Source organism: Alosa sapidissima, chromosome 14, assembly GCF_018492685.1.
Source record: "Alosa sapidissima isolate fAloSap1 chromosome 14, fAloSap1.pri, whole genome shotgun sequence".
NCBI classification, from domain to species: Eukaryota; Metazoa; Chordata; class Actinopteri; order Clupeiformes; family Clupeidae; genus Alosa; species Alosa sapidissima.
In genome coordinates this window covers 33,772,991-33,799,980 of record NC_055970.1, presented here as the reverse complement: position 1 = coordinate 33,799,980, position 26,990 = coordinate 33,772,991, and the positions used below count along the sequence as shown (strand labels likewise).

At 43.3% G+C, this 26,990-nt stretch overlaps 2 protein-coding genes across 2 annotated transcripts in view; both read right to left on the bottom strand.

The window, feature by feature from the left end:
• ppfia1 (PTPRF interacting protein alpha 1) overlaps positions 1-15,291 on the bottom strand; it is a 46,528-nt gene extending 31,237 nt beyond the window's left edge. Inside the window, 2 exon segments of the mRNA XM_042062087.1 lie at positions 11,686-11,949; positions 14,252-15,291. Coding sequence (XP_041918021.1) covers positions 11,686-11,949 — 264 coding nt within the window. The 5' untranslated portion in view covers positions 14,252-15,291.
• A 4,473-nt stretch (positions 15,292-19,764) lies between these two features.
• LOC121682080 lies at positions 19,765-25,576 on the bottom strand. The gene is made up of 14 exons (XM_042062083.1): positions 25,422-25,576; positions 24,050-24,258; positions 23,571-23,708; positions 23,198-23,309; positions 22,723-22,944; positions 22,392-22,686; positions 22,158-22,299; positions 21,895-22,038; positions 21,528-21,589; positions 21,248-21,432; positions 20,760-21,160; positions 20,563-20,659; positions 20,276-20,480; positions 19,765-20,111 (listed from the first exon to the last, which is right to left on the bottom strand). The coding sequence occupies exons 1-14, from the start codon at positions 25,542-25,544 to the stop codon at positions 19,972-19,974; spliced, it is 2,475 nt and encodes an 824-aa protein (XP_041918017.1). The 5' UTR covers positions 25,545-25,576; the 3' UTR covers positions 19,765-19,971.
• Between the last annotated feature and the right edge of the window lie 1,414 nt (positions 25,577-26,990).

Here is a 26,990-nt window from a genome sequence, read left to right as displayed (position 1 = left end):
ACTGCAAAGGACTTAGCTTTGGAGAAGCCAACAGCAAGGTGAGGCTGAGGATTGGCACTGGCTGAGGTGCGGTCAGATCCATTTTCCTCTGTCACACGCACGCTATTTGTTTATCCAGCACTGGCACGATGTCAGACAAGGTAGAATATGCTGCATGATTTTATGAAAGTACGATGTATTGCGACATCAGATGCAAGTCAAATTTGTAATTTCTTAGGTCTCATTCCATGGAACTACAGATCCGCTACCCAATCTGGCAAACTTACATAGTGCGGTTATAGCCGATAGAGGGCCGCGAAACTAATGCAGAAGTGCCGTTCACCCTGTTACGAGTTGATGAACCACGGAAACAATTTTGGAAACATTATTTTAAGGTACAAAAAAACTCTTTGGTGTTGCTTTAAAGAGACACTACCAGTAGTAGCCTACACTACGCAGCCGGGTGCATGAATGACACTTTCTCCCACTTCCAGACACAGCAGCTGATGACTACCCATTGGATTTGAGGTCACGTGTGCCATTTTCGGCCAAAGAGGACCCACGCTACTGAAACCTGACACCGCGGCCGCCGCAGCAGCAGGTAGTGCATCGGCAAGTGAGCTAGCGGCCTGGAGAAATTAATTGCGGCAGACAATGGCCTCTATTCACGTCAGCCACATTTGGAGATAACGGGGGGGGGATGAGCCCATGACCAGACAGAGAGCCAGATCTCCTGTAATGGGATGAGGGCCAAACAGCAGCAGGGGAGGAAGGTGGATCCCACTCCACTCTAGGGGCCACAGAAACAGGTGGCGTCATATCCCAAACAGATGAAACAGTGACAGCAACAGAGCTCGTTGGGTGTCACTTCAAAACTTCAAAAAAGCACACGTACGCACAATTAAAAGCGAGGGAGCTGGTGATGAAGGGCAGAAGAGAGAGAGAAGCGGAAGGGAGGGACAGGGAGACGGAAGAGAGAGATAAATGAAGTGAGAGGGACAGGGAGACGGAAGAGAGAAATAAATGAAGTGAGAGGGACAGGGAGACGGAAGAGAGAGAGGATAACGTGAGCGTACGTTGATGACCTGCAATCAGGGCAGCAGACAAATACCAGTCATGGAAAAACAGGTGGTGCAGCGTCTGTTTGCTCAGACGCACGCGGTAACCCAGGACCACTTAGTGTTACACCATCATCACGGGTGACTCATCCTTCCTGGGTGGTGCTTTACGCAAGAGCGAGGAGCACCAGCAGAGCCAGTTCATTAAAATAACTATTTACCCACAAGGGTTTATCTCAAAGCAGAACACACAGGTACATAAACTGGTAGGCCTACACACACAGTGAGGTAATTTGCTTACAAGAAAAAGGGTCAAGAGTAGACAGGTATGCCATGTTTGTGACGTAGGCTACTGTATTCAGTGACAGCAGGTTTCTCTGTAGGAAGGAAAAAACGATGACCTGGTGCCATGGCACAGTAGAGATTTAGTGACAAAGAGGGGAAAGCTTAAGGGAGAATAAAGCATGGAGGATAAAGATTTCCATAATCACTCTGCCTGCCTGCCTGCCTGCCTGTCACCCACCACCCACCCCCCACCAGTGACATCACACACTAGCTGACCAATCAGGAGGTCAAGAGAGAACTTGGCCAATTTCGACTAAATATAGCCTAATAATCAATCTTCCTTAGTTTGTGACCAAATAAAGTTTAGGTTTAGGAAAACAAATGACTCCATTATCAGAAATTGGCAGCTCAGAGGTTTCCTACGTGAACTTTGGAACTCTACCTTCTGTAATAAAACCAGGTTTACCAGGGTGTTTATGAATGCAGTTTGTTTAAACCTCCTACTTGGCGTCTGTCATATCCTAATAAAAACATGTCATTTAAAAGCACTAGGCTACATTGCTGGTTTGTTCACTGAAACGTGTAGAGAATGTTGCTGCAGGCTACAGCCATTCCTACACAGACTATTTGGCTTCCTCCAACCAATACTATATCTTCCTGCAGGGCAAGCAGGTTTTCAATCATGTACCTTTTAAATGCTTCCTTTCTGCAGGGACAAAAGAGCTGGTGGGTTGGATATTACTATGACAGTAATGAAGCATCAGTGTTCCTATCTGGCCCGCTTATTATGGTCTGGCTAACAGATCACATTACAGGACATTAATTGTGTATTTCTCAGAGCTTCAATTAATAGATTATGTTTGCAAGTGCCTTGCCTTTTAAATAAATTGTAATTTGCTTAAAAAAAAAAAGGCATCTAACTACTAAGTATACAAAGTACATTCACAAGAGCCTTGTGCAAAGGACATATACAGTACTCGTTATCTGTCAGCAATTCTTGCACTGTCGTCCTGCATTTTCTCCTACCAGCAGGACGGATTTGGGCCTTCACAAGACTTGATATTGAAACAGTTCAGCGTTGACGGTGCATTTCCTTCCCAAACGGTCTGTCTCTGAACTTTTTGCTTTCCTATTTGCATCCCTGATTCAAAGTTGAAGTTGCCTGATTTTTAGCAGACGCTTTTATCCAAAGCGACAGACTCGCAATGGCAGGTTGGGGATTCGAATCCAATTGTCAGACAGCGAGGTGTAAATGGGGACTCAGTAGCGCAGTGGTAGCATCAGTGCCCCTACCACGAATGGGGCAACAGGCTCAATGCACACAGGGACCCAGGTCCGAGTCTGGCGAGGTCATTTCCCGAACCCTCATCTCTCTCCCTCAATCATTATCCTGTTCAATAAAGGCTAAAAATGGGGCAGGCCAACCAATGGCTGCTCTCATGGGGTTAGTAGTATTAAACAACACAGACGTGCATTTTCTTTGCAGTTGAGTTAAACAACTGCATTTCAAATCCTCAGTAACAACAACGCTGTGCTGTATGTCCAAAAGGATTCGGTAAGACCTTAATGAACAAATTCACCAGTGCTTACGGCCCTTGGAAATCGAGAGTAAACTGAGAATGTTCAGCTAAACAGAGGTAGAGGTTTGTGTATCTTCTAGCACACTTCTAGTCATCAGTTTCTTCTAGTCCCCCCCCATAATAATGCCTCCTCGGATCTGCACTAAATCTTGTAGGTGACTTATTTGATATCAAAAAGGTGAGTCTCACTTAAAAGTAAAAGCATCTACTGTATATGAATGTTAGCCCCCTTCTGCTTTTCTCCCTAGCTCCATGTGAGTCTGCGCCCAATGTCTCTCTGTGCTTTTATGGGGCTGCAGTAGAGGCCACCAGAGGGAGGACTGGGCGTCATGGCGGCTGCAGCCGACACTGGGGTGCTTCTCCCGTTTCCCCAGCAGCGAGCGCAGATCATTTTCAGAGCCCGAGGGGTGTGGGGAAGGGGGAGACAACTAGGGAAGGGCCTTGTTGTCGCGCCAGACGGTCGGGGGAAGGTGCGTGTGTGTGTGTGTGTGTGTGGGGGGGGGGGGGGGTATGTTACCCTCTTGGCAGATGGGGGTGTTACAGGTCAGAGCTTGCAGACCGACTGCCTGGCAGACACAAACCCAGCACATGACCGCTTTCATTGGTCTTCCCACACTCAGGTTTATTATTCCTTTTCTGGACCCTCAGAATCAACAACAAAACAGTGTTTAACCGCATAATAATGCTGACGGACAGATGCTTACAAAGGCAATAAAGAACGGCTCACACGTGCTTACAGAAATAAGTAGGCAGGCAATTCAGACTATTGAAACACACGCATAAAGCTTATCCTTAACTACTCATGAAATATGTACGGTGAAGGACGGAGTCGTAATGACGGAGACTTGTGCTGGCGCTCTCTCTCTCTGGCTTGCTGTCGCTAGGCAGATGTTATGCAGGTAAAAGCATGGAGGATGAGGTTACAGACGAGCAGCTTGTCTGTCACCCCGACCCCTTATGCCTAGGGTTCATGCTGCATGCATGCACGCACACTCACACACACACGGCCATGCAAAGGGGCCCGGTTGAGCTCTCAGGGAGAGAGTGCACAAAAGCAGTGTGGTGAGTCGCTATGGCTGACTGGAGTTTTGACATGTCGTCCTCTGTGTGTGCCAAGTGTGAGCCTGTCAAGATGCTCTCTTTGGTGACAAGGCTATTGTTTTCGCTTCTTTATTTGTTTATCTTTCCAAGAAGTTTCAGGCTAGAAAAAAATGAGACAGTACCTCTATTTACCAGTGAAACTCCACTTCCTCCTTTAAAAAAGGGAGTTCGCTCCACCTCCGGCTACCTCATCAGCAACGTCTCCGTCGTTCCTGCCCCTCCTTCTTCTTAAAATCACTAAATGTACAGCCACGGGCTGCCCGTCACTACCATGGGTTCTGGGGGTTCGGGGTGGGGAGTGAAAGGAGTCTCTCCTTCTGCCTCACTGCATGCTGGGTCCTACCGTCCCTCATATATAATCCCCCTCTGTTCCGGTGAAGCAGGGCTTTGACTTTACTGCTGTAGGAGAGGGCCTCAGGCTGTGGGTGCACTGTGCTCTGAGGGGCCCGTCAAAGGGTCTGGTGTGTGTGAGCTTGCAAGTGTGTGTGTGTGTTTTAGAGTGAGAGAGAGGGTTTGAGGTGTGTGGGTATGCGCATGTGCATGTATTCGCATGTACACGTGTGACGGTGAAGGTTTGTGTGTGTGTGTGTGTGTGTGTGTGTGTGTGTGTGAGTTAGACTGAGAGTGGGTCTGGGCTGAGTTAAGCTGGGCCTGTGGCCATTTCAGCCCCTGCTGCCTGCGCTGGTTCGGTGCTGTGACTCCAGCGAGCGTGCGGGTCTCTTTAAGCCAGCTATTTAAACTCACATCTGGCATCGAGGCGGCCTTGGCAAACTCCAGTGACGGCGCTTGGAACAACCCAGCCTTTGTCTGTCTCTCTCTCCCACTCTCTCTCTTTCTCTTTTTGTGTTTGTCTGTGTCTCCTGCTCTGTTTCTCTATCTTGCCCTCTCTCTCTCTCTCCATTCTCTCCTCTAAACATATCTCTCTCGCTCTCTCTGTCTCAGTCTGTCTATCACCATCTTGTGTTTTTATTGTAAGTACCTGCTTATCCCTTCATACCATCTAGTAGAAGCTTGGTAAAATAATGCTGTTCACCAAGTCCTGTACATAAAAGGAACATGCTGGCAACCATCCTGTATCTCCTCATCCATCTATGTTTGGATCTGAAGCAGTGCCGCATTTGTTACAGTACATAGTGCATTCCACTATAATTACCTTTTTTTTAGGCCTCAGATATATAAAGGGGATATTTGCTAGCCTCAGAGCAGTGGAATGTATTGTGTATCTGTGTGTGAGTGTGTGTGTGTGTGTGTGTGTGTGTGTGTGTGTGTGTGTGTGTGTGTGTGTGTGTGTCTGCCCTGTGTTCTCCATTCAGCTGGGTCTTGGGAGGATAGAGCTCTGCAGTAAGAAGCTTTTCCTTTTCCCACATGCTAACACTCACCTCACAAACACACACACAGGTTATAAGTATACACAACACACACACACACACTAAAAACAAAGGTCGCTACCAGAGGCAAGAACCTTGCCCTACAGAAAGGCCATTGACCCCATCCACATTATTGGAAATGCTGTGGTTGGATACACAAATACATGCAAGCTAAGCACAACAACATCTAGGCCTAAAGCTCCTTTCTTTGAGATACTTGATCCCACCAGACTTCTCTAAAATACAGTATAGAGTATTACCACTGCTGCTTTGATAGCAGAACTTCAATTAAGGCTGGTGATTGATGTGTGCGTGTGTGGTCATGAGCAGACTGCCTGACATGAGACGTTTATGGGACTACACACAAACACCACATTCAACCCTGTTTGCCCAGCCACTCCGAAATACTGGATTATCTGGCTGGACCCCCCCCTCTAACTTACACTGATCTGCGTCTCAGAGAGATTTAGGATTAGCTGAGACACTGAACCCTTTATCTCCAAGCACAGAAAAAAAACACTGTTGACACAACAGCCATCACTCACTACAGCACTGGCGTGGCTGACAAGAACACTATCTAAACAACGGCTGCTAAAATAGCACATGGATTACTGGAAACAATGTAAGATCTTACTCACATAGCACCTACCGGGAGACTCAGTGTAGCTCAGTGTTGAATGAATTCAATGGGCCAAGATGTGTTACATTCCATAAAACAGGATGGCACAGGTTCAGCACTTGATGTCAATAATGAACAAATTTGACACGGATCTACCCCATCATATTCCACAGATACTGCAGACATGTGGGTGGAAGGCCGATACACAAGAGAAGAATCTGGGAAATCAGCTCAAAATTATTCTTTGAACAATACTGCCTATATTCCCATAAAGGAGTGAGCAAAGTGATTGGGACCCTAACCGCTCAGCTGATGAGTCTACAGCATGCATTAGTGGCACAGGCTAGGCCTCCCCCAGAACCATCCCCACTCAAACCAGACCAAGCTTCCATGGCTGGCACTGCTCCCTCATATTTTCACTGCATGGAAAAAAAACACTCGATCTCATTCCCTTTCTCTCTCTCTCTCTCTCTCTCTCCCTCCCTCACACACACACAAGCGTAAATGGAATTTCACCGTCAGACTTTCCATGGACACACAGCATACAGCCGGCTGGATTTTGCAGGAAAATCAATAACCCCCCCCCCCCCTTTAATGGCCACTGAATAAACTGACTAAACTCCAAAAGTGAAGTCCTTTGCTACAGCTCTGGAGGTGACAAGCCTGTGGCTGTAAGGAGAGTGTGGGGTTGTGGGGAAGAATTCTTAAGTGTGTGGGGAAAATGAAGATCCCAAAGAAGAGACCATTTAGCGTTCTCGCCTTTTGTTTTGGACACTTCAGCCTCTCCTTCCACCCCTCTCGTTTTGAGTCACCCTTCCCTTGCTTCTGGACGAGGATCACAAGACCGACAGAGAAGCAGCCAGCGAGCTCTCAGACTTGCTAGCACTCACACCCTCTTTCCCTCCCACTTTATTTTCACTCACCCCAATTACTTAAAGAGACAGACAATGGAGACACAGAAAGAGAAAAGAAAGAAAGAAATAAAGAAAGAAAGAGGGAGAAGTCACGTGAAGTGGGCTGTGCTTTCCCAGCAGTACAAAGCTTCCACTGTGCCATCTCCGTTTAAAGATCGCTGTGCTCTCACCGAACCAGGGTGATAAGAGACAAACAGAGGGAACGAGAGAATGAGAGACAGAGAGAGAGATGTACAGGAAGGCTAAGGGTTAGGCGACGACCCCACTTCAACCAAACCACACACTTAACGAGCCACGCACTCCAGTGCGGCGCAATTAGCCCAATCAAAGAGAGAGCGCTTCAAATAAACCCGCTCAGCTGTGCGCCGTGCACATGGGGGTCTACAGCTGGCCCCCTGGCAGGACTTGGAGGAGCTGCTGTGCACCCAGAGTGCTTTACTGGGGAGCATGCTATGCACCAAAGAATGGGTGACATTCTCACATTCAGAGAGCATAGACCAACCATCCAGCCTCAACACACACACACAGACAAAAGGTCGCCCGGAGACGTGATGGGAGGCATCACACCCTCTTACTCTCACACACGACCCTGCCACCTCGGAATGCCGGAGCATTCCACACCCCGACGGGTCAAGCTCTCCAGGAGTATATGGGAGGGCCACCAAGGGGGCAGAGAGAGCTCAGAGGGGGGCTGGTGTGTTTGAAGACTGCTGATCTGTGGTTTTGGTGGTCAGGCTGTCTCTTCTCTCTCAGTTCTTTGAGTAGGGAGGGGGTGAGAGAGGGAGAGCAAGAGAAAGAGAAAGAGAATGAGAATGAGAGAGAGAGAGTGAAAGAAAACCAGGAAGGCAGGGCGAGAGAAGGCCATAGGAGCTATCTATTTAAAAGGCTCTCACGACAGGAGAGGATGTTAAGAGTTTATGCACACTCACACCACCCTCTCCTACTATGGGCTGACACACACACACACACACACACACACACACTTTCCTTGAGGGTACAGCTCACCATGTCCAGCTCTTTTACTAGGCCACCACATTAAAGGCAGGACAAAGTGAGGTGACAACACAACCACACTCACATAACCTGAGCAGCCAGTTGCAGGCTTCCGACAGTGGCACAGTACCATCCTATTACTCACCTTAAACAACAGGGGTCAGAAGTGGGTCAGGTTTACATAACTCACTTGAAGACAAAGAATGAGGACACTACTCTTACTTCCAGTCAATGGACAGCAGATTGCAATTATCTGGACACTGGACAGAGATATCCCTTCATAAAATCATGTGCTGGATATTTCTGTTTTATGGCTTAACTGTAATGTTGGAAAATACTGAAATCCACAATATTTACCCCAGCGTTTGGCCTGGAAGCCATATGGCATGTTATTAGATGATCCCTAATCGCACAAAGACTCACTGTTTGACCCCCACACAGTTGGTCTGGCCAAAGTTAAACTGATTACTATACAGACTTTTGACACCTGACTTCCTGCCTATAACCCCCCCCCCCCCCCCTCCATTGTAACAAAAAGAATCTCAAATTATCTGTAAATGCATCAATGTAGCATATTCATGTTTGGTCTTGAATTAATGCTTGCAATGTGAGTAGCAAAATAATCATAGTTTCATTAAAATATGTGCATAGTTGTAGATGAAGAACTCTACTGTAGCCTGCATAATAACTTGAATTCTTATTTAGATCTTGCTTCTAGCTTGCCACCCTCTCTCCCCCATGCCTATATCTCCTCACGCCACCATTGTGGCACTAGCCTACTTGGCTACTTGGAATACTATTGATGGTCAATTTATTGATTTCATGGAGTCAGATTAATCGTAGTTTCTCGCAATTTTTACCAGTAGGTGGGTTTACATGGACAATTTATCCAATTAGAATCAGAATAATGAGTGAATCAGAATAAATTTAGAATAAATATTTATTCCGATTGAACAGCCATTCGTCAATTGGGTTGCCTGCTGTAGCTTCAAGGAAAAGTAAAGCAGTAATGACTATTCCGATCAAAGATTCCAGTGCTTGTGCACCTGATTGGAATAGAACATACTCCATGTAAACAGATGGCACAAATCTTTCAGTTGGAATAGTTCAACTGAAATGACTACATTTTATTTTTTTAAAACTGTCCATGTAAACCCTCCTACTGATTCACGCACCGTTCTGTCCCACAACGTTGAAGACGCACTTAGCCTTTCCAGCCAAAGTATTTCTCTACCCGTTGACGCCTTTGGGCTGAGACAGTAACCATGATGGTGGAGCCTGCAGTGCTACCAAACACATAGCAAACTCTCGTGAAAAGAAGTCTGATCTTATTTCAACTGGGAGTGCTCTGTTGACCAAGCAGATGATCCTTTACCTGCAAGTCCTTTGAAATCAAGACCCTTGCCCAACCTTGCTTTGGCTTTGAAAACCAAGCGCATCACAAATGACATTTTCATAAATCCATTTCATCAGATTAAACAATAAAACAAATAACAGTTAGAGATGGGTGGCAGCTACTTTAAGGCCCTCAAGCTTCACATGTCTGCCAGCCCTCTTGTGAATGCCAAAATGTCCTCCCCCACCCACACCTCCTTCACTTCTGCGCACAGACACCCACACCTCCTCTACTTCTGCACATACACATTCCTGCCCGCTCTCCTCTCTCCGTGGTGCCATTTATTAGTCTGTGTGATGGCCAGAACATCCCTGCAGAGAGAGGGAGGGAGGGGGAGAGAGAGAGACTGCTCCTGCCTGGGGAATTGTCCAGAGTGTGCATGTGCTTCTCAACAAAACAGATTTAGAGGCCTACACGCCATTTATTTCTGCAATTGTACAAGAACTGCCAATTACAGTATGCAGTCATTCATCTCTAATTCAATAACTGGCCAAAGAGCAAAAGTAGAGACAGTTTTTTTCCTCCATCCCCCAATAAACACACTTCTCACTGATCTCTTCTGAGTTCCCTGCGCGTGTCTCAATCTGTGTCTTAGTTCCCGTTCATCAGTTTTTACCCATCTCTCTGTTTTTCAGAAAGAGGCATTGTGTGCTGCCAAAGCTCTCTACAAGGCTTCACTGGATCATTCTAAAATATCTCACAACATCCAAACCACAAGGCGAGGAGGAGGGAGCTCATTTCTAACCCCAGCACTCTATATCACAATCTCAAGAATTTGAATGTGGGCTCTTTCTCATCGCCTGGACTACATGGGCAACTGTGCAGCAGTGTAGCATGGACATTCAACATTAGACCTTTTCTAAAATAAATAAATAAATAAGACTCATCACCTTTCATTTTCATGAAGAATTACTGCTACAATGAATTATGAATCATGCCCTATAGTTATAGATAGGGTTCCTTATGTCAGACCTACTTTCTAAAAGTAAAAAGTAAAAAAAATATTCAAAATGCAAGCTTGAACTTGTTGCACAGACAAAACCATTTCCAAACAGGTGTGCAGACACATGTGATTGAAAGACAGTGTTTTCCACAAAGACTTTAGGCCTTACAAACACTGCTGTTGAATACTCTAATTTACAAGAGACTCGTTCTCTTTATCTCCCCCCCCCCCCCCACACACACACACCAGATCAAAGTAAAACTGACTATGGAGGTATTCCACAACACATTCCTTCCGAGCACTGCAAGCCCTCTAACTGCATTCTACTCTCCCATAGAGCTGCTGTGTAAAGCTGGGCAAAACGGTCCAAAATAGGGCTGGCAGGAAACCCCTTCAATGCATCCAGATTGGACATAATGGCTAAATATACATGGGGAGGAAACACACTCACAGGAAACATAAACAGACGTTGTTGGGCCCACAGAAGCTGGAGGGACAGCTCATGTGCTATTCTCATCAGGTTCTGTTCTAAAGGTTTTCCTCTAGTAAACCAAGAGGGCAAATCCCAACAGCCTGACGCCGACGCAAACATTAAGGGCTCTTTAAAGAAATGCAAACCATAACACAGTCATGACTAACTTAGCATGTGAATCAATTATAGCCCTTAGAGGTGTTTGAAAGATAGCACTCTCTTAATCTCAGATGATGTAACGGAGATAACAAAATGTCTCGCTAATCGGTGGGGACAATCTACATAGCTTACTTCACCCTCTTCATAGCTGAGAGACTGCTGAGAAGGTTGAGAAAAGCTGACCGCCACATCTGAAGGGGGAGCTGTTTGTTTAGACATACTAGTACCTCCACAGCTTCGTGCAGACCATGTAAAGACAAAAACAGATATGACCAACATGAACCCTTCATTTAAGGTCTCCGGGGACCATGGCCACAGACAATGGCTGAAATTCTAGCTTCCTCACTCACAAGGTCCTCAGTCCTTCGTCCTAAATCAGTTTGGCCATCTGTTGAAGACCATGGTCTGATATATTGTCTTTGATCCAACTGTTGAAATACACTACATAACCCTTCTCCCTGAACTCTGACCATGGTTAATATTGGAGTAGCATGCTTTTGTGTTCTCTCTGAAGATATCCAAGGGAGAGTTAAGGGGTAAAATCATAACCCCACAAACACTCCAACATTAGAAAACTGAGTTTAAATGGTGGATGTCAAATACTCTTGTGTTTGCTACAAAAGGCTAGTTCAGCATTTGTCTGACACAAGCAACTATGACCTTGGAACTAGCATGACCAAACATATCTTCATCAGAAATCGTGACAACACTACAACAGTGAATGCTCAACCAGCCCACACAAAAAGAACCTTTTGCACCCAGGGCAGAGCTCCATCCTGCCTGCTGCAACCTGGGTGGACTCAACACCGAGCGTCTTACCTGGGGCAGAGCCGAGTTGAGCTGCCTCTGTAAGGAGTCCCTCTCGTGGCTAACTTCGTGCAGCTTGCTTTGGGTCAGGCCCAGGTTCTCCTGGGTCTCCCGCAGGGTTTCCAGGAGTCGGTCCCTCTCCTCCAGCATGGACACCATCAGCGACTCGAAGTGGCCCTCGGAGTCGGACTGCAGCGGGGACCCAGAGCCCCTGCCGCTGCCATTCCCAGGGCCCACCTCTGCCTCACTGATGGTGGGCATCACCTCGCACATCATCTGCAAGAAACAACCATCAGGCATGGCATGGGAAATGTAATATGTTAAGTGCAGAGACTGGTATTTAAGACACGCAATAGCATGTTCAGTATTCAAACCTGTGACAACAATTGTCAGGCAGCAAAGAGACCGCTGCCCCACTCTATGTCCATAGATAACTCACAACCATTTACTACAACTACCTGAAGGTAGGGTTGACTGAATTGGTAGTTTGAGCTACTACTCTTCCTTTTTTGCTTTGAGATGTGCCTGCCCCCGAATGTTGACAACACAAACATATGGCACGGTCACTGAAGGTGTGAAAGGAAGAACCTGCCCTGCACCAGTAGGGCCTTATTTTGAATTCTTCAAGTGTGAATGCAGCAGTACCTTGCTGCTCCACTGAAGTGAGAAATGACAGTACATCATGGTCTAGGACCTTTCTCTACTCACTTCATTTTTTCTTAACAAATCTTTATTGAGAGTGGTTCTTGGCAGAATCAGCAATCTTTATTCACTATGTATTTATTTATAAGACATCTCATCATGCAAACTTCCCAAATTCACACTTACATAATATAATAACTGGATTTAACAGCAGGAAAAGGGTTCAATCTGTTTTGATTGACAGATCTACAGAACACGTCACTAGCTCAAAGAACAGACCTCTTACTCTGACCAACACTCAAAGTGAAGGCAGGCTGGCCATGATGTGAAGCTAAACAGCACATTCCAAAGAGCTTGGCTGCTGTCTCCACGCACACTGTCAAAAGACCAGCATGGACAGTGAAAAAAGCACACTACACGATTAGCTTCCTCTATGGTGGAATTAAACATACAGCATATCCAAGCCCCCCATTAAACAAAGGGACGCTTAATTGTGTCACTGGATCTCTTGGGATGGTTATCCAGACATTCAGAGGTCGATCATATAAGAAGACTTAAGCAACCAGAGCTTCAATATATCATCATGGATGCATTCAAAATTGGATGAATGGGCTAAAGTGTGAGTGGGCTAAAGTGTGAGGGGGGAAAATCCCAAAGGCACCAGTATTCAAAATCTATTGTTTTCAGTTCAGTGCCCACTTGCAATCCTGATAGCATCCATTCAATGTATCCTGAGGAATCTACCCAGGCAACAGCAATAGCATACCGCCGACCCACCCCAACCAATGACATCATAACCCTCATCCCGACCTGTCAAATCCTGCAAGACTAGCAGTTAGGTATCACAAGCCTGGAGAGGAAAAAGGGTTACCCTAATTTCACTAGGCAAATGGACTCCGCTGCTGTGCTCTCATAACGAGGTCAAGCGACGAAAGCACCACAATGAAGATCACTGAAGGGGGAGGGGCTATACTTTCAGCCGCACGAGACAGATTGACAGATGGCACTAGGAGGATGCTTCTCTTTCCCCTGCCTGCAAATTGACCACTGCTGTCATGCCCTACTGTAGCCTTGCCTCGGAATCTTAACGGTGGCTAACCATCATTTTGTCCTCATGTGGCGAAGGAACTGAATGAGGAGAAACTAGAGACCACGGTCTCAAAGGCCTCTCGGATTAATGTTAAGCAACTATCACATTCTTATCATCTATATCCTCGTGACCTATATCTGAAGGAAAAGCACCCACGTTACTACACACACAGCTGAAAATATCGCAAAATAAACGAATCTCACGTGTACGATGAAATTAAACGAAAAAACTTAATCTAGCTGCGATGTACTTTTAGAGTGAAAACTATATCTCCCCTATAAACTATTCTACCTTAATTTATTTAACATCCCTGTTATCGATTTACTTTATTCGACAAAATAAGATCGATATAGAGAAGGAAGAAATAACAAATGCTCTGTCTAAACTGTGCTGGGGTTTTGTGCAATGAATGATTAGGCTACTAACGTTACACATAAACTGCTAGCAGTCTGACTCGCAAACAACAAGGCTAGCGTTGAAGACACCTACCTAACCCAATTAAGACAAGTATAAATTAAGATACATTATTCTCATCACTTCAATTATAAGACAGAGTGAGAAATAAGACAGAGTGAGAAATAAGATAAGATAAGAACACAGGTGACATACCCACATGACCTGTAATATAACGTTAACTAATGTAATTATGTGAAGAGTTATTATAACCAGATTAAAAGGCCGACCATAACCGAACTAGAATGAGCTCTCCAAACACTTATGTTAACGCTTATCACTCTTAACATTATACCTAAAAGAGATGTCTAACATAGATTCCCTGGAATGGCTCACATAACTATTAACAGTCGAAATCAAGGTATGCTACCCAATATCAACATGTAGTTTTACCTTCGCACTGTTTAGATATCCGTCAAGTCCACTTTTCTTTTGTTTTCAGGAACAGTTCGTTATCTGAAATGTAATCTGAGACCGGTTATCCTACTCTTGTTTTGGCCTCACATATAACGGTGAAGTTGTGATAATCCTCAAAGCCATCAAAAAATCATAAAATCCATCAACTGAGAAAAAAGAAATCGGTCTGTGAAATGTTCGCCACACGAAGGAAAAAATCCAGAGGCCTCACAAACCAGACCAACATTGGACAATTATCTGAATCAAGTGCTAGCTTGCTATCTGGGTATTTGGATATATTGCATGGTTTTGCTGTACTGGCAATTGTGTTTGACATAAATTAACTTCTAGCATGACTCGCCATTGTGGTCATAATACAACATAATATGTCAAAAATGAGTACTGTAACCACGTATTTAAACTTATATTTAGCCAACCCCCCGTATGTCAATAGCAAGCCAGCTAGCTACTAAGCTAAACACCGCTAGCTTTGATGCTAACAAGCTAACACTAGCCAACTCATTTGATGGCGAGGGAATACCACAATTTTCCGGTGCTGAAATAAGTAAGGCCCCAAAAGTGCATTCGGTGCACCAACAAATGACGTAATAAGTACTTAAGGCAACGTTGTGAAAAAGTTAACATCCAACGGTATTTCTTCTAACGTTAGACCACTTCTCTGCTGTTGAGCCGCGTCACCAAGTAGAAAGGAGCAAAAAGAAAAGCAGACAGCTATCTAGATCCAGAAGAAACCTTGGAGCTCACGGAGACCAGGAAAACTTATGATCTGTGTCCTAAATACAAGATCCGCCGTGTAAAATGTAGTTATCCGCAATCATGTTGGTTTCGCACACTTTGAAATAATTTAATCCAGCATAGGACAGCCTCTGAATCTCGGTTTTCCCGAAATCCTGATCGATGATAGCCGTCCCTCTCCCGGTCGGCGGAGAAGTCACTGGTGCTATCTGCCGTTTCCTGCTCTCCAGAAAAGTCAGTGCGTGCTGGTGACGTTGGTACGTGGCTCGGCTCGAGGGAGCGCACGCAGAGTAGCTCCAGTCTCAAAGCAAATGGCCATAAGCGAATGTGGGGCCCGTGGGGTCTAGCATAGGGTAGGCCGACTCAAATTAAATAAAAAACAAAATATATATAGACACCTGTATCTGAACGCTACAGACAAAAAGCTGACCATGCAAAGCCCCATGAAGTGAATTTATTTACATCTGAAAGCAAATATCAGCCCCACATCCTAAAGCAAGGAGCATGAACACAATCATACATTCAAGCCTACATGCAGAAGCTTAGCCTTCCTCTCCATGATGATTAATGTGTTGGCGTTTATTAACATTCTTTAAGTCTTGGATAGCCTAGATTATGATCTAGCCTATTCATTATTATTATTATTATAATTATTATTATTATTATTATTACAGGGGATGCATCCCCTCTATTGAAATCCGGAATCTTCTTCTTCTTATTTTTCTTTTTAACTTTTTGTGCGTGCTATTCAGCCCAAACCGCTTAACGTACAAATTTGGTTCAAACACCATTCCGTAGATCTTCCAAGGCTTTACCGTCCTATCCGTTTTCCATTTTTGAGAAGTTTATACTTTTTGAGATATTTGTAATTAAAAGTGTATTTTTCCCCCATAGACTTGAATGGGGGCTGTGATGTCATAATAGCGCCAGCTGCGCTCCTTAAGTAGTTCTCAGAGCAGTTCCCAGGCTAATCAGAACACTGGCACAGGTGTCACCTGTGAGGAATTCAACTGTCTCAGCCTCTAAGCATACAATCTAGCTCTACCTGAACTACACATCCTGTTAAAGTGTTTCCTGTGTGTCAAAATAAAAGTCCCAGCCATATCTCATGCATTCAGCATTATATCTCCAGAACGGCTTGACGTACATGCTTCAAATTTGGTACGAGTGTTTTTATGGACTCAATGATGAAGTGAGTTGAAGTTGGAAGTTGAAGGTCAAATGTCAAGGTCAAAAACACCTTGAGTATGATATCTCAAGAATGCCATGTCACACAAGATTCAAATTTGGTTACTCCAAAAGCACCTTTGCAGGTATCACAATTACCCTACCAACCAGCTAGCAGCAAGCTCAACAGCCCCACCAACACCCTAACCAGCAGACTGCATCCCCTCATGTAATTCCTCGGAATAGCATTTCTAGTTATTATTATTATTATTACATTGTTGTTGTTGTTGTTGCTATAGCCACTTTCAATTTTATATTTCTCTCTCTCTCTCCCAAGACTTTTGTATTGCCCGCTTTAAGCAGGACAGGATTAGAAGTGTCTGACAGCCACTTGGTGTCCTCATCCCTGCGACCCTCTCTGGTTACGTCTCCCTCCCACAGTCTCGTCTGGTCTCTTCACACTGAGGAAGTCATGTGCCCCATGACCCCAGACCCCAGCCCACTCACTTTTGTCCCCATTTCAGTAACTAAAATTAGATCACTCTTACTTCAGCCTCTTCCAGAGACATGACATGAGGACCAGAGTATGCCAGCACTTCAGCATTTATCCGCATGGCAGACTGTAAACATGAGAATACATTTTCATCAAAGGCTAACTGGAGGATATTCCCACTTCAGCAGGACGAGGGAGATCATCACACATGTGTCCATGTCAGCTACTACTGTTTGCATTTGTCCCTGTATGTACAGCATGTGACCTCATGTTTGGGTATACATTATTTTATGAAATGTGAGAATGACATCATAGTCTGATGAGGCCTCGTGGTCTAAAGTGGAGTCATATGTCACATGAGTCGTGTAATTGACCTGTCAACTTGTTGAAGAGTCTAACTTTGGGATTTGCTTAGCTTGTTTCTATTCATTCGTATTCATGTGTAATGGCTCAAGTGAATGGGCTTATTGTTTAATCAGCTGTTGGTGATGATGACTGTGTTTTTCCCCTGAATGACTTTTAAATGAAGGCAATTGCCAACCAAAACCATTCATTGTCACAGTGTCAGTCCTGAAATAAATTGAACCTACACCCTTCTCATTTTAAACTGATCCGCCTTCTCTCTCCTTCATCCCTTCTAACTCTTTATTTTTCACACCACAAACTTGAAGCTGTTTGAAATCGCCACTCTCAGCACATGCATTACCAAGTATTTTTCCTCAGTCTCTAATCAGCCTGACAAAAACAGACATTTAATCACAGCAGACAATATATAGGCTACACAGAGAGAATGCCAGGAATCCACGGAATTTCACAGGGTCCAAGAGGTCAGACAGTCACACTGTGAACTACCCCATGCCTTCTCCTGCCCTTACAGCAAACGGGGGGGGGGGGACTATGTGGAAATATACAAAGTTTGTTCATTTTCAGAGGGATATACACTGGCGGATAAGCGGATATGTCAGGAGATACTAACATACAGTATGTCTCCAAACCAGTTTTGGAAACCAATAAAAAGGTCCATTATAGAAAAACACACTTAAAAAACGATAATTTATTTGAGGTAATCAAATAGCTGTAGGAAATAATATAACACATTCATTTTATTTAAAACTGATTTAAAATAAAAGTTTCATATCTTTAAACATTTTACTGTCATAACTTGAGGTAGAAAATTGTTTATGGTAGTTTGTTGCCTGGACTGAGTGTCTCACATTCAGGTTAAATAATCAAGACGAAAACACTGGCTCAATCTTGCCATCTGGTGGGTGGAAAGTGTATTTTCAAGATCAGGTTTGGGTAAAGACTAATCCACCAAGATGATCACTTCATAATTTAAATCTTTCAGAGAGACATCATGGTTTATTTGTTTGAAATCTTTATTGCCATACCTATAGCCATTTTTTTAGATAAGGTAAACTCATAATGTAGTATCCAAAAACAATTAAGACCCTAACCAGACAGGGCTGCCCCCTATCTAATACTTTTCACAATCACCATTGAGCCCCTTTATATAGCTTAACATTACCATCCACAAATCTCTGGAATCTTAAGGGGTGAGGCTGAACAAAAGGTACTTTCCTCAGTTTATCACTGCCAAATTACCACACTGGAGGCTCTTGGGGAAATTTCAGGCTACAAAGGCAATTGACAAAAGTGAGTTATTCCCTTTGAATGCAGCTGGGCACAACTTCCTATCACAAAAAGTGCCATTTAAAGTCGTTGATAAATGCACATACCTAGGTATCAAATTACAGATACTTTTGAAAACCTCTTTAGAGCAAACTTTGAACCTTTGCTTACTAGAACCAAACGAGATCTAAAGCGCTGGTCCCTACCTCCCCTATCTGTAGCTGGACGTGTTAACTCTATTGAAATGAATATTTTACCAAAATGTTCTTACCTCTCAATGTCTACCAGTCTACTTAGCAAAAGCATTCTTCCGTAAACAAGATAGTTTGATATCAGAGTTCCTATGGCAGGGACGGCCTCCAAGACTTCGCAAAGCTTACTTAGAAAGAAGGTATAGCATAGGAATGGGTTTAAGGTAAAGCATAGGAATGGGATTTAAGGTATAGCATAGGAATGGGTTTAAGGTAAAGCATAGGAATGGGTTTAAGGTAAAGCATAGGAATGGGTTTAAGGTAAAGCATAGGAATGGAGAAAGTAAGAATGCAATATTACTCTTGACATCTTTAAACATGCACTTCAAAGAGGAAGGTTTCACAAAGTATATTTGGGTCTATTTGTTTTATTGCATATACAAATACAAATGTACAAATTCCAAAAAACATGGAAAAAAATGTATGCATATGTGTTTTTGTTGGTACACTGATGGTACACTGACTGCATTTGTGTAGGGTTTTTTACTCGTCAGAGTATCAAAGTGGTTTACAAGTTTCTGCCTCATTCATCCATTCACACAAACATATGACAGAGGCTGCCATGCAAGGTGCCAACCTACAGACCAGAAGTTTTCAGTGGGGTTCAGTGTCTTGCTCAAGGACACTTTGATAGGGACAGGAGGAATCAGGCTCAAACCTGCAACCCTTTGGTTGCCGAATTACTCCCTTATCTCCTTCTGCCACATATAATTCATAAGGAAGAAATCTTTATTTTAATGTAGACAACCAGAAACCAAGAGGACACCCCCAAAATTGTAATGAACATACATTTTACTGAACACCTAAAATGAAATAATCATTACATGATATATGTGCATAATTGAACTTGACACTAGTGTGTCTATGTACCCCATCTGTTTTATTAGTGATAAAGTAGTTTGTAAACCATACCTGTCAACATTTAGCTTTCCAAAAACGGGAGATTTTTTTTCGGGGGGGGGGGGGGGAGGGGGCATATTTAATACGTTTCATACACATGTTTCAACACTGCATTTCGGTCGTTGCTTTTACCTTACCATTACCTTACGCATGCCAGTTATGTATCCACCAGCTGCCTGCCTGCAGCCTACTTCCAAAACTCCAAACAAAACGGTTGAAATTTAAACTAAGTGATTGTGTATGTGTAGGGTGTATTTCATACACAATCTGGCAACCTGAATGGATCAATGATTTTAAAATGAAGTTTGATGGCCATGCAAATTACGGGAGTTTTCCGGGAGAAATAACAAAATGGGAGGGTGCTGGGAGATGACCTTGAAATACGGGAGAAACCCGGGAAAAACGGGAGTGTTGACAGGTATGTTGTAAACCCAACCTTGGCTAGAAACAAAATATTTAGCTTGAACACAACTCTATTCTATAGCAACATCCTGTGTACAGCATGTAGGACATCTGCCTTAAGAGTCAGAAGTTGGCAGTGGCTGATACGCAATCTTAGGTCGCTTTGTGTAGATCACTGCACCACACACCATGGCAGAAACTATCAGCAGGCATCCAGCGATGACAACAAGATTCATGTTCAAACCATTATTTATCACTGTAAGAAAACAGTTAAGCAACAGTTACAAACTGCATGTCATGTATGGTCTGTTTGTCTTAAGAAACTGAAACATAAGGACATCTTATGACATTGAACTGTGACGTATAGTGCATTTTGTGATGACCCTGGAGACACAGAGAGATACACAAGAGGACAGTCACCTGTGCTTGGAGCATCCCTGATGTCTGCGCTCCTGCTGAGCCGCACAGGACCCTGGGAAACGTAGTGACTGGTGGTCTGAATGGGAGCCTCTCTCCTGTGATGGTGATGCACTGCAGGTGAGGCAGTGGCATTGGTGCAGCCCTGAGAACACCTAGTGTTGGGGTTTCCAGCCTCACACAGTATCACTGAACAGGTGATGAAAACCTATGGACAGACAAACCATTTCTAGCACTGATTACAAATGAACATGCATTAAATGAGGTGTGTTCATTTTGGGATCTGTTACCTGGTCATGCCATCCGATGAATTTAAATGCCTTCATTCCAAACTGGACTTTATTGTCATGGTTTGAGTAGAACTGCACAGTTTCGTCTTTCTTGCATCTGTGTGAAGAGATGAGAAATGTTTACTGTGATGGGAGAAGTAGCAACAAAACATGACAGAGACCTCCCCAGTATCCACAGCAGCTCTTGTCAAACGTACCCATTTTCAATGATGGAATAGGATGTTTGGGCTTGAGGGTCATCGCTGGGACTGGCCTTGCAAGACTCCACAAAGAGCTCAGTGTTGTTGACTGAAGATATGCCTTCAATCTGCATGTACATCCTCTCACCAAGGCCGTATTCCAGGGGATAAGACTTGGGGTCCCTCCGATATTGGAATTGACTTGACCGGAAGAACTCAAATTGATAACTGAAAGTTCCAAATCCTTTTTGTATGAATACGTAAGGGCCTCTGTGAGTGTCAAACTCTAGGGTCACACTGCTTTTCTTAGGGTACTTGCAGAAGAACTGAAACTCCACCTGGTTGATTCTGGTTATGACGTCGTTTTGGTTATCAAATGACACAATTTCATTCTTGAAAAAGAGACTGTTGTCATCTTCCTTTAAAAAAGAAATAAGGGAGAGCATGTTAATTTTCGAAAGACACTTTGTACAGAAATTTGGTTGGGCTAAAGAAAGTTCACTCACCTCTATCGTAGTACCACACGTGTTAAGGGACATGTTAGCAAAGACATGGGTGCCATTGGAGTAGAGTGTGCAAGATGGGTCATTGAGGCGCAGGTGATCCACATGTAGCTTGATACTCTCTGATATTGATGTTTCCAGCTCAATGGCCATGAAATTCTCAGAACAAATCACATTGGCTTCAGGAGCTGTGGGTATCAGATAATGGTGCATTACATTATAGTCAAGCAAACATGTATCCCTTAGTATTTACTAGTTTCTTGGAATAATGAAAAATACAAACCAAATTGATGAAGTTCAACCTCAACAACGACACATCTCATCTCAGACTGGTAGAAGTTGGCACTGAAATGAGATACACTGACTGGTTAACACTGACACAGGGCACATTTTAATTTGGACTGGTATCTCCAACAATGATAAAAATATGCAAGGAATAGAGTGCTGTCTAATTTGAAAGCTCAATCCTGAGAGAACAGGTTACTTGTTGTTAAACAGCAAAGAAATGAGTGTGAATAGGGTTATATTGTTCAAATAGATATAAACTCATATTTTTTCTTCATATTTGTTACATGCAACTCAGAGAAACAATATATATCAGTCCTACACATAACATTGCAACCAAACATTAGAAAAGTTTCTCATCTTACCCAAGTTTGCTCTCAGCAATAAAACAGATGGGGAAATGCTGGCCAAGGTCATCAGTCCTGGGTGTCCATCTCAGGACAAATTCCCCAGAGGTGGTTCTATCCTTTGTGATGTTTAGAGGCCCACTTATAATGAGATCACGAACCCTTCAAGAGAGGACAAACATTATGTCATTATTGAAGATAGGGTAATAGTTTATTGACACGGCTGCCTAATATCAACACACAGAAATACACATGCACAAATTATGTGGAGGTCTTCTTACACTGAGACAGAAGCTGTCGCATTTATTCTGATTTCTAGCTCCTGGTTGATGGCTGCATGAAGTCGCTCTCTGTTGTTTGGAGTGGGATGCAGGAACTTGGGCAAGTATACTCCCTCACTGCAGGATGGAGCTGGAACATCAACTGTGATAGCAACAAATCATTAATAACTAGTGCATTCGGGATTCTTTGACAGAGGACAAGACAAGAAGATTTACATTTTCATCAAGTCTCACCCAAAACAACAAATTGCAGTGGAAGTCGACTCAATGGAGTGCCGTAATGTGACCAAGGGTTAGAGGTCGCTGGGGTGCTAGTTGTAGTCGTAGTCGTAGTCGTAGTTCTTGGAGTTGGAGCACTTGTGATTCTTTGAGTTTGGTACCATCCCCCCCATGGAGTTGTTGGGCTGGCTGTAGTAGTTGGAGCAATTGTGGTTTGGAACCATACCCCCAACCATGGAGTTGTGGGGTTAGTCGTAGTTGTAGTAGTAGAGGGTGTACTGGTGGTTGAACTCAGCCAAGGAGTGTAGTGGTTGGTTGCGAGGGGTGTGCTAATGGGAGTGTAGTGGTTGGTTGTGAGGGGTGTGCTAATGGGTGGAGTTGATGTTTGGTTATACCAACCCCCCCACGGGGCCCGCCGTCTGCGTCCTGCATGCAGTGGAGCCCTAATGGATTGTGTCCCGTCACTGTAGGTGAGACTGATGTGCTGATTTGGGAAGTCCTCAACATAAAGCTCAAACCCATAGTAGCCAGTGCTGCCCCAGCCAGTGTATTGTAGATTGCAAGTATTCTGAGAAAAAAGATCAAAATATATGTTGCATGTTGTCCCAAGAGTGCTTAATGTGTGTGTGTGTGTGTGTGTGTGCGTGTGTATGTGTGTGTGTGTGTGCGTGTGTGTTGTGTGTGTGTGTGTGTGTGCGTGTGAGAGAGAGAGAGAGCGAGAGAGAGAGAGAGAGAGAGAGAGAGAGAAAAAATGAGAAAGGGACAGACAGACAGAGAGGGCACATGTGCACGTGTGTGTGCTATTTCTGGGAATCTCTTACCTGATCAAGGTGAAAGCCTGAGGGTAGACTCCTGCTGGTTCCACATCTAAACTTATCACCATCTGGATCACAACCTATGAAGTTATATGCCAGTGGACAGTTCTGGGGCACACTGTAGAAGATTTGGAACCTTGTGTTAGTAAAACAACATTTGTTTTTTCAAACAACAACATTTAACGTTTTAACATTCACTTGAACATCAACACTTTAACAATAACTTTGTCAATACCTTTATCTTTTTACGATTTAACTTTTGTGATTTAATATCAAATAATCACTACCCATGTGATATCAATTTAATCATAATATGATGAGATATACAGTAATGGGATATACAGTTTGAAAGACACTGAATATAAAGACAAGATTTTACCGGACAAATGATATCATGGTTGCATGTGGAGAACTGTTCGGTTCATTCGTGTCGGATCTAACTCCAAGATCTACCAAGATTGGAAGGTCCCAAAACACAATAGAGTTTCTCAGGGACACCCAACAGCAACTATTTGCACTAAAAAAGGGATAGAATGAAGATGATGTCACATGAGATACATGATCGTAATTTCACCATAAAATCAAAATGACCAAACACTTTCTGCAATCTTCCATTTCAAACTACATTCCTCTATCTTCTTCATTTAAAATACTGTTCATGGGTTCAACATAAGGGCTTTCTGTAAAGTCAAACCTATGGATGGCCCCCTGCTTGCATTCTAATAACATGATAATTCTGATCATAATTTTGATCATTAAGTTTTGTCTGGACGATTACAATAGAATTGGGTGAAGAAAATTCTAATTCTAATTCTCGTTCTTTCTCTTGAAAATATTAGCCAAAATAGATGAACTTACGTCAGCTGAAAAGGCTTATCACTCCTAAGGCTTCTTGTCATAACTCCTTCCTTTTGACACCAATTGTCTTGGTATGAATACCTTCCATTACTGTCATCTATTATTCCTAGTTCCAGATTTGTCTGACTTCCACACTGTCCACTTCTACAAGTTCCCCAGTACAAAGATTGAGAGCAACTATCAAAAGTGTGCTTGTAGCGGAAATCCACCTTGAGTAAAATGTGATATAATCTTTGTCAGTGAGGGACATACATTCATTTTTATAGAAACATTTTCAAACACACATCTTTTATACGGAACCCCAGAGGTGTCATTGCAAGATATTTTTTTTGAGTATATCCAGAAAAAATGCTCTCATCTTACAAAATTGTGTGCTCATTTTACTAGATTATGCTCTCAATTTAGTAAATTGTGTGGACATTTTAATAAATTCTATGCATTTTACTAAGTAGTGTGCTCATTTCACTAAATTGTAATTGTACTAAATAAGTACACGATTTAGTAAAACACACACACAATTTACTAAATTGAGCGCACAGTCTAGCAAAATGAGACCACAACTTAGTTAAACGACTGCATTATGTTGTAAAACAAGAGCAAGAGTATACAATATAAATGTGCTAGTAAGATAAGACCACAAGTAATTTAGTAAAATGAGCGCACATTCTCTTGATATGCAAAAAAGTCTTGCGATTACACCTCCTGGGCTCTGTACTTAACAGGACTAGTTCAATAAGAAAACATGCTCAGTGAGACATGCACAAATTGCCCTAGAAATCCCTTAATTATGTCTGGGTGGTGGTAGTGTAGTGGTTAAGGAGCTGGGCTAGCGTGCAGTAGCCTGAAAGTTGTCGGTTCAGTTCCCGGCTTCTGCCATTGTAGCCTTGAGCAAGGCACTTAACCCCAAGTTGCTCTGGGGACAATGTGATCCCTTGTAATATAGCTGAGATATGTAAGTCACTTTGGTCAGTAGTGCTAATTTGTTATTGTTGATCTTGCCAGTGTGCAGTGAAACCAGAGTGTCTGTACGAAAGGGTCAGGAATTACGGTGCTGTGAATAATCAGTTTCTTTGTCACACAGGTACCGTTAAGGAAGGGAGGGACCAGGAACACTTCACATTTGTGTATGCACAGTTCAAAGCGATATAGTGATAGAAATTGAAGTCTAACAAAGTCTACGAACTCTATTTTCTGTTCCTTTTTTAAGAGAAAAAATGCAATGATGTGAGTGATTAGCATTTGATTCTGAATCATATTACAAGTATTTGTAAATTGATTTCATGTTCAATTGCTGGAAAAAAACCCTGTAATGTTTCTACTCACTAATCCTGAAAGCAATATGAAACAATGTTATTTTAAACAAGAGCCCTACCCTGTATGATCCATCTGGGTTCCTTCCTTTAGGGGTGAAGGAGATCGTGCCTCCCCAGAAGTGGCTTGCTGAGGTGATGGAGACCAAGAGCAGCAGTGGCAGTACCAGTGTGTAGAGAGACATGATGTCTGATGTCTCATAGGTTGAGCTGGACTGCTTTATCTGAAACCTCCCCTTTTATACCAACAGGAGGAGAGGAACTATTTTCCGGCCAACCATATAAAGACAAGATTAGCTGCATCAAAAGGTAGACTTCAGATAGGTGCAAAAGCATTCTTTAAGTCTGAGACCTGATGAACTTGTTTTCAGCAGAACAAAGGAAATCATAACCTGACTCTCGCCAGATGAATTTCGAGTCAGGTTAAGGAAATCACACTGCAGGGGTGCATTTCCCGATAGTTGTTGTTGAACGAATGTTGGTTTAATATTCTCCAAACCACAATGGTTGCTCAATGATGTAGTCTTGACTACCAAGACTGAGGGTTCTCAGTGTGCAGGCCAGTCATCCAATAAAATGTGTAAAATAATCAGTGGCTGGCAGACTTTTTAGAGTTTAGATTTAAAAGGTGTGTCTAAACAAACTCATATACATTACACGTGACATGAGAGATCAATATCATACTGAGATACAGTGCAGAATCAGCTGCAGGACTCTCCACCAAACATTTATCAAACATTTAACAAACATCTATCAAGGTGTCCTGACAGGCAGCATCTTAATAACAGTGAATAGCAAGTGCTTTTACACAGTGTGTAACGTATCAGTCACATTGTGGAAATGAAATGTAACAGTGTTCACAGACCATATATAATGTTGTACCCTGTCGTTGCTGAATGGTTGAAGCTAAACAGGTTTCAACTTGTTGTTGGGAAAATAAGTCCCGACAAGGCAAACTGGACCCCAACTCGCAGTGGAGGGGTCTTGTTCCGCCCTGAAGGGACTTATTTACAGCAGTCTGTAGAGAGAGATCTCTGAATTCCTGTAGCATAGCAGCTCTTTTCCATATCGATTTTTTTATTTTTTATTTTTTGGGGGGGGGACAGTGTTATGTAAGAGATAATGTATAGAACGCCGGTCATTACTGGGAAAATAAGTCCCGACAGGGCGAACTGGACCCCGACGCGCAGCGCAGGGACAGTCTTCCCTCCGGTCATCGTGGCATTTGCTGAGAAACAAATAGTTCGCAACATTCGTAACATTCGTTCGTAAAACGTTCGTAACATTCTTTAGAACACAGCTGATCAACCGTCTGCTTTCACTTTTGAATGAAGTTCCAGTCCTTGCGTAGTGATATGAAAGACCTGAATTAGAAGCACAAACTCCGTTGCCATTGATAGCGGTCATTATTTTTTTCAGAGGTCCTTTCCTTGAAAATAATGACCGTTAAAACTTTGAGAAATCCCATTCAAGTCAATGGAGCGTTCTACTTGCCTTGTGAAGAGCCGTGTAATAAAGTGCTATAGCTGTTTTACAAATGAAAAGACCTACTCAGAGTGCGGCAGAAGTTTGCCCTATTGAGAGTTTATGTGGCATCGAAATGATTTTGGAAACCTTATTTTAAGTTAAAT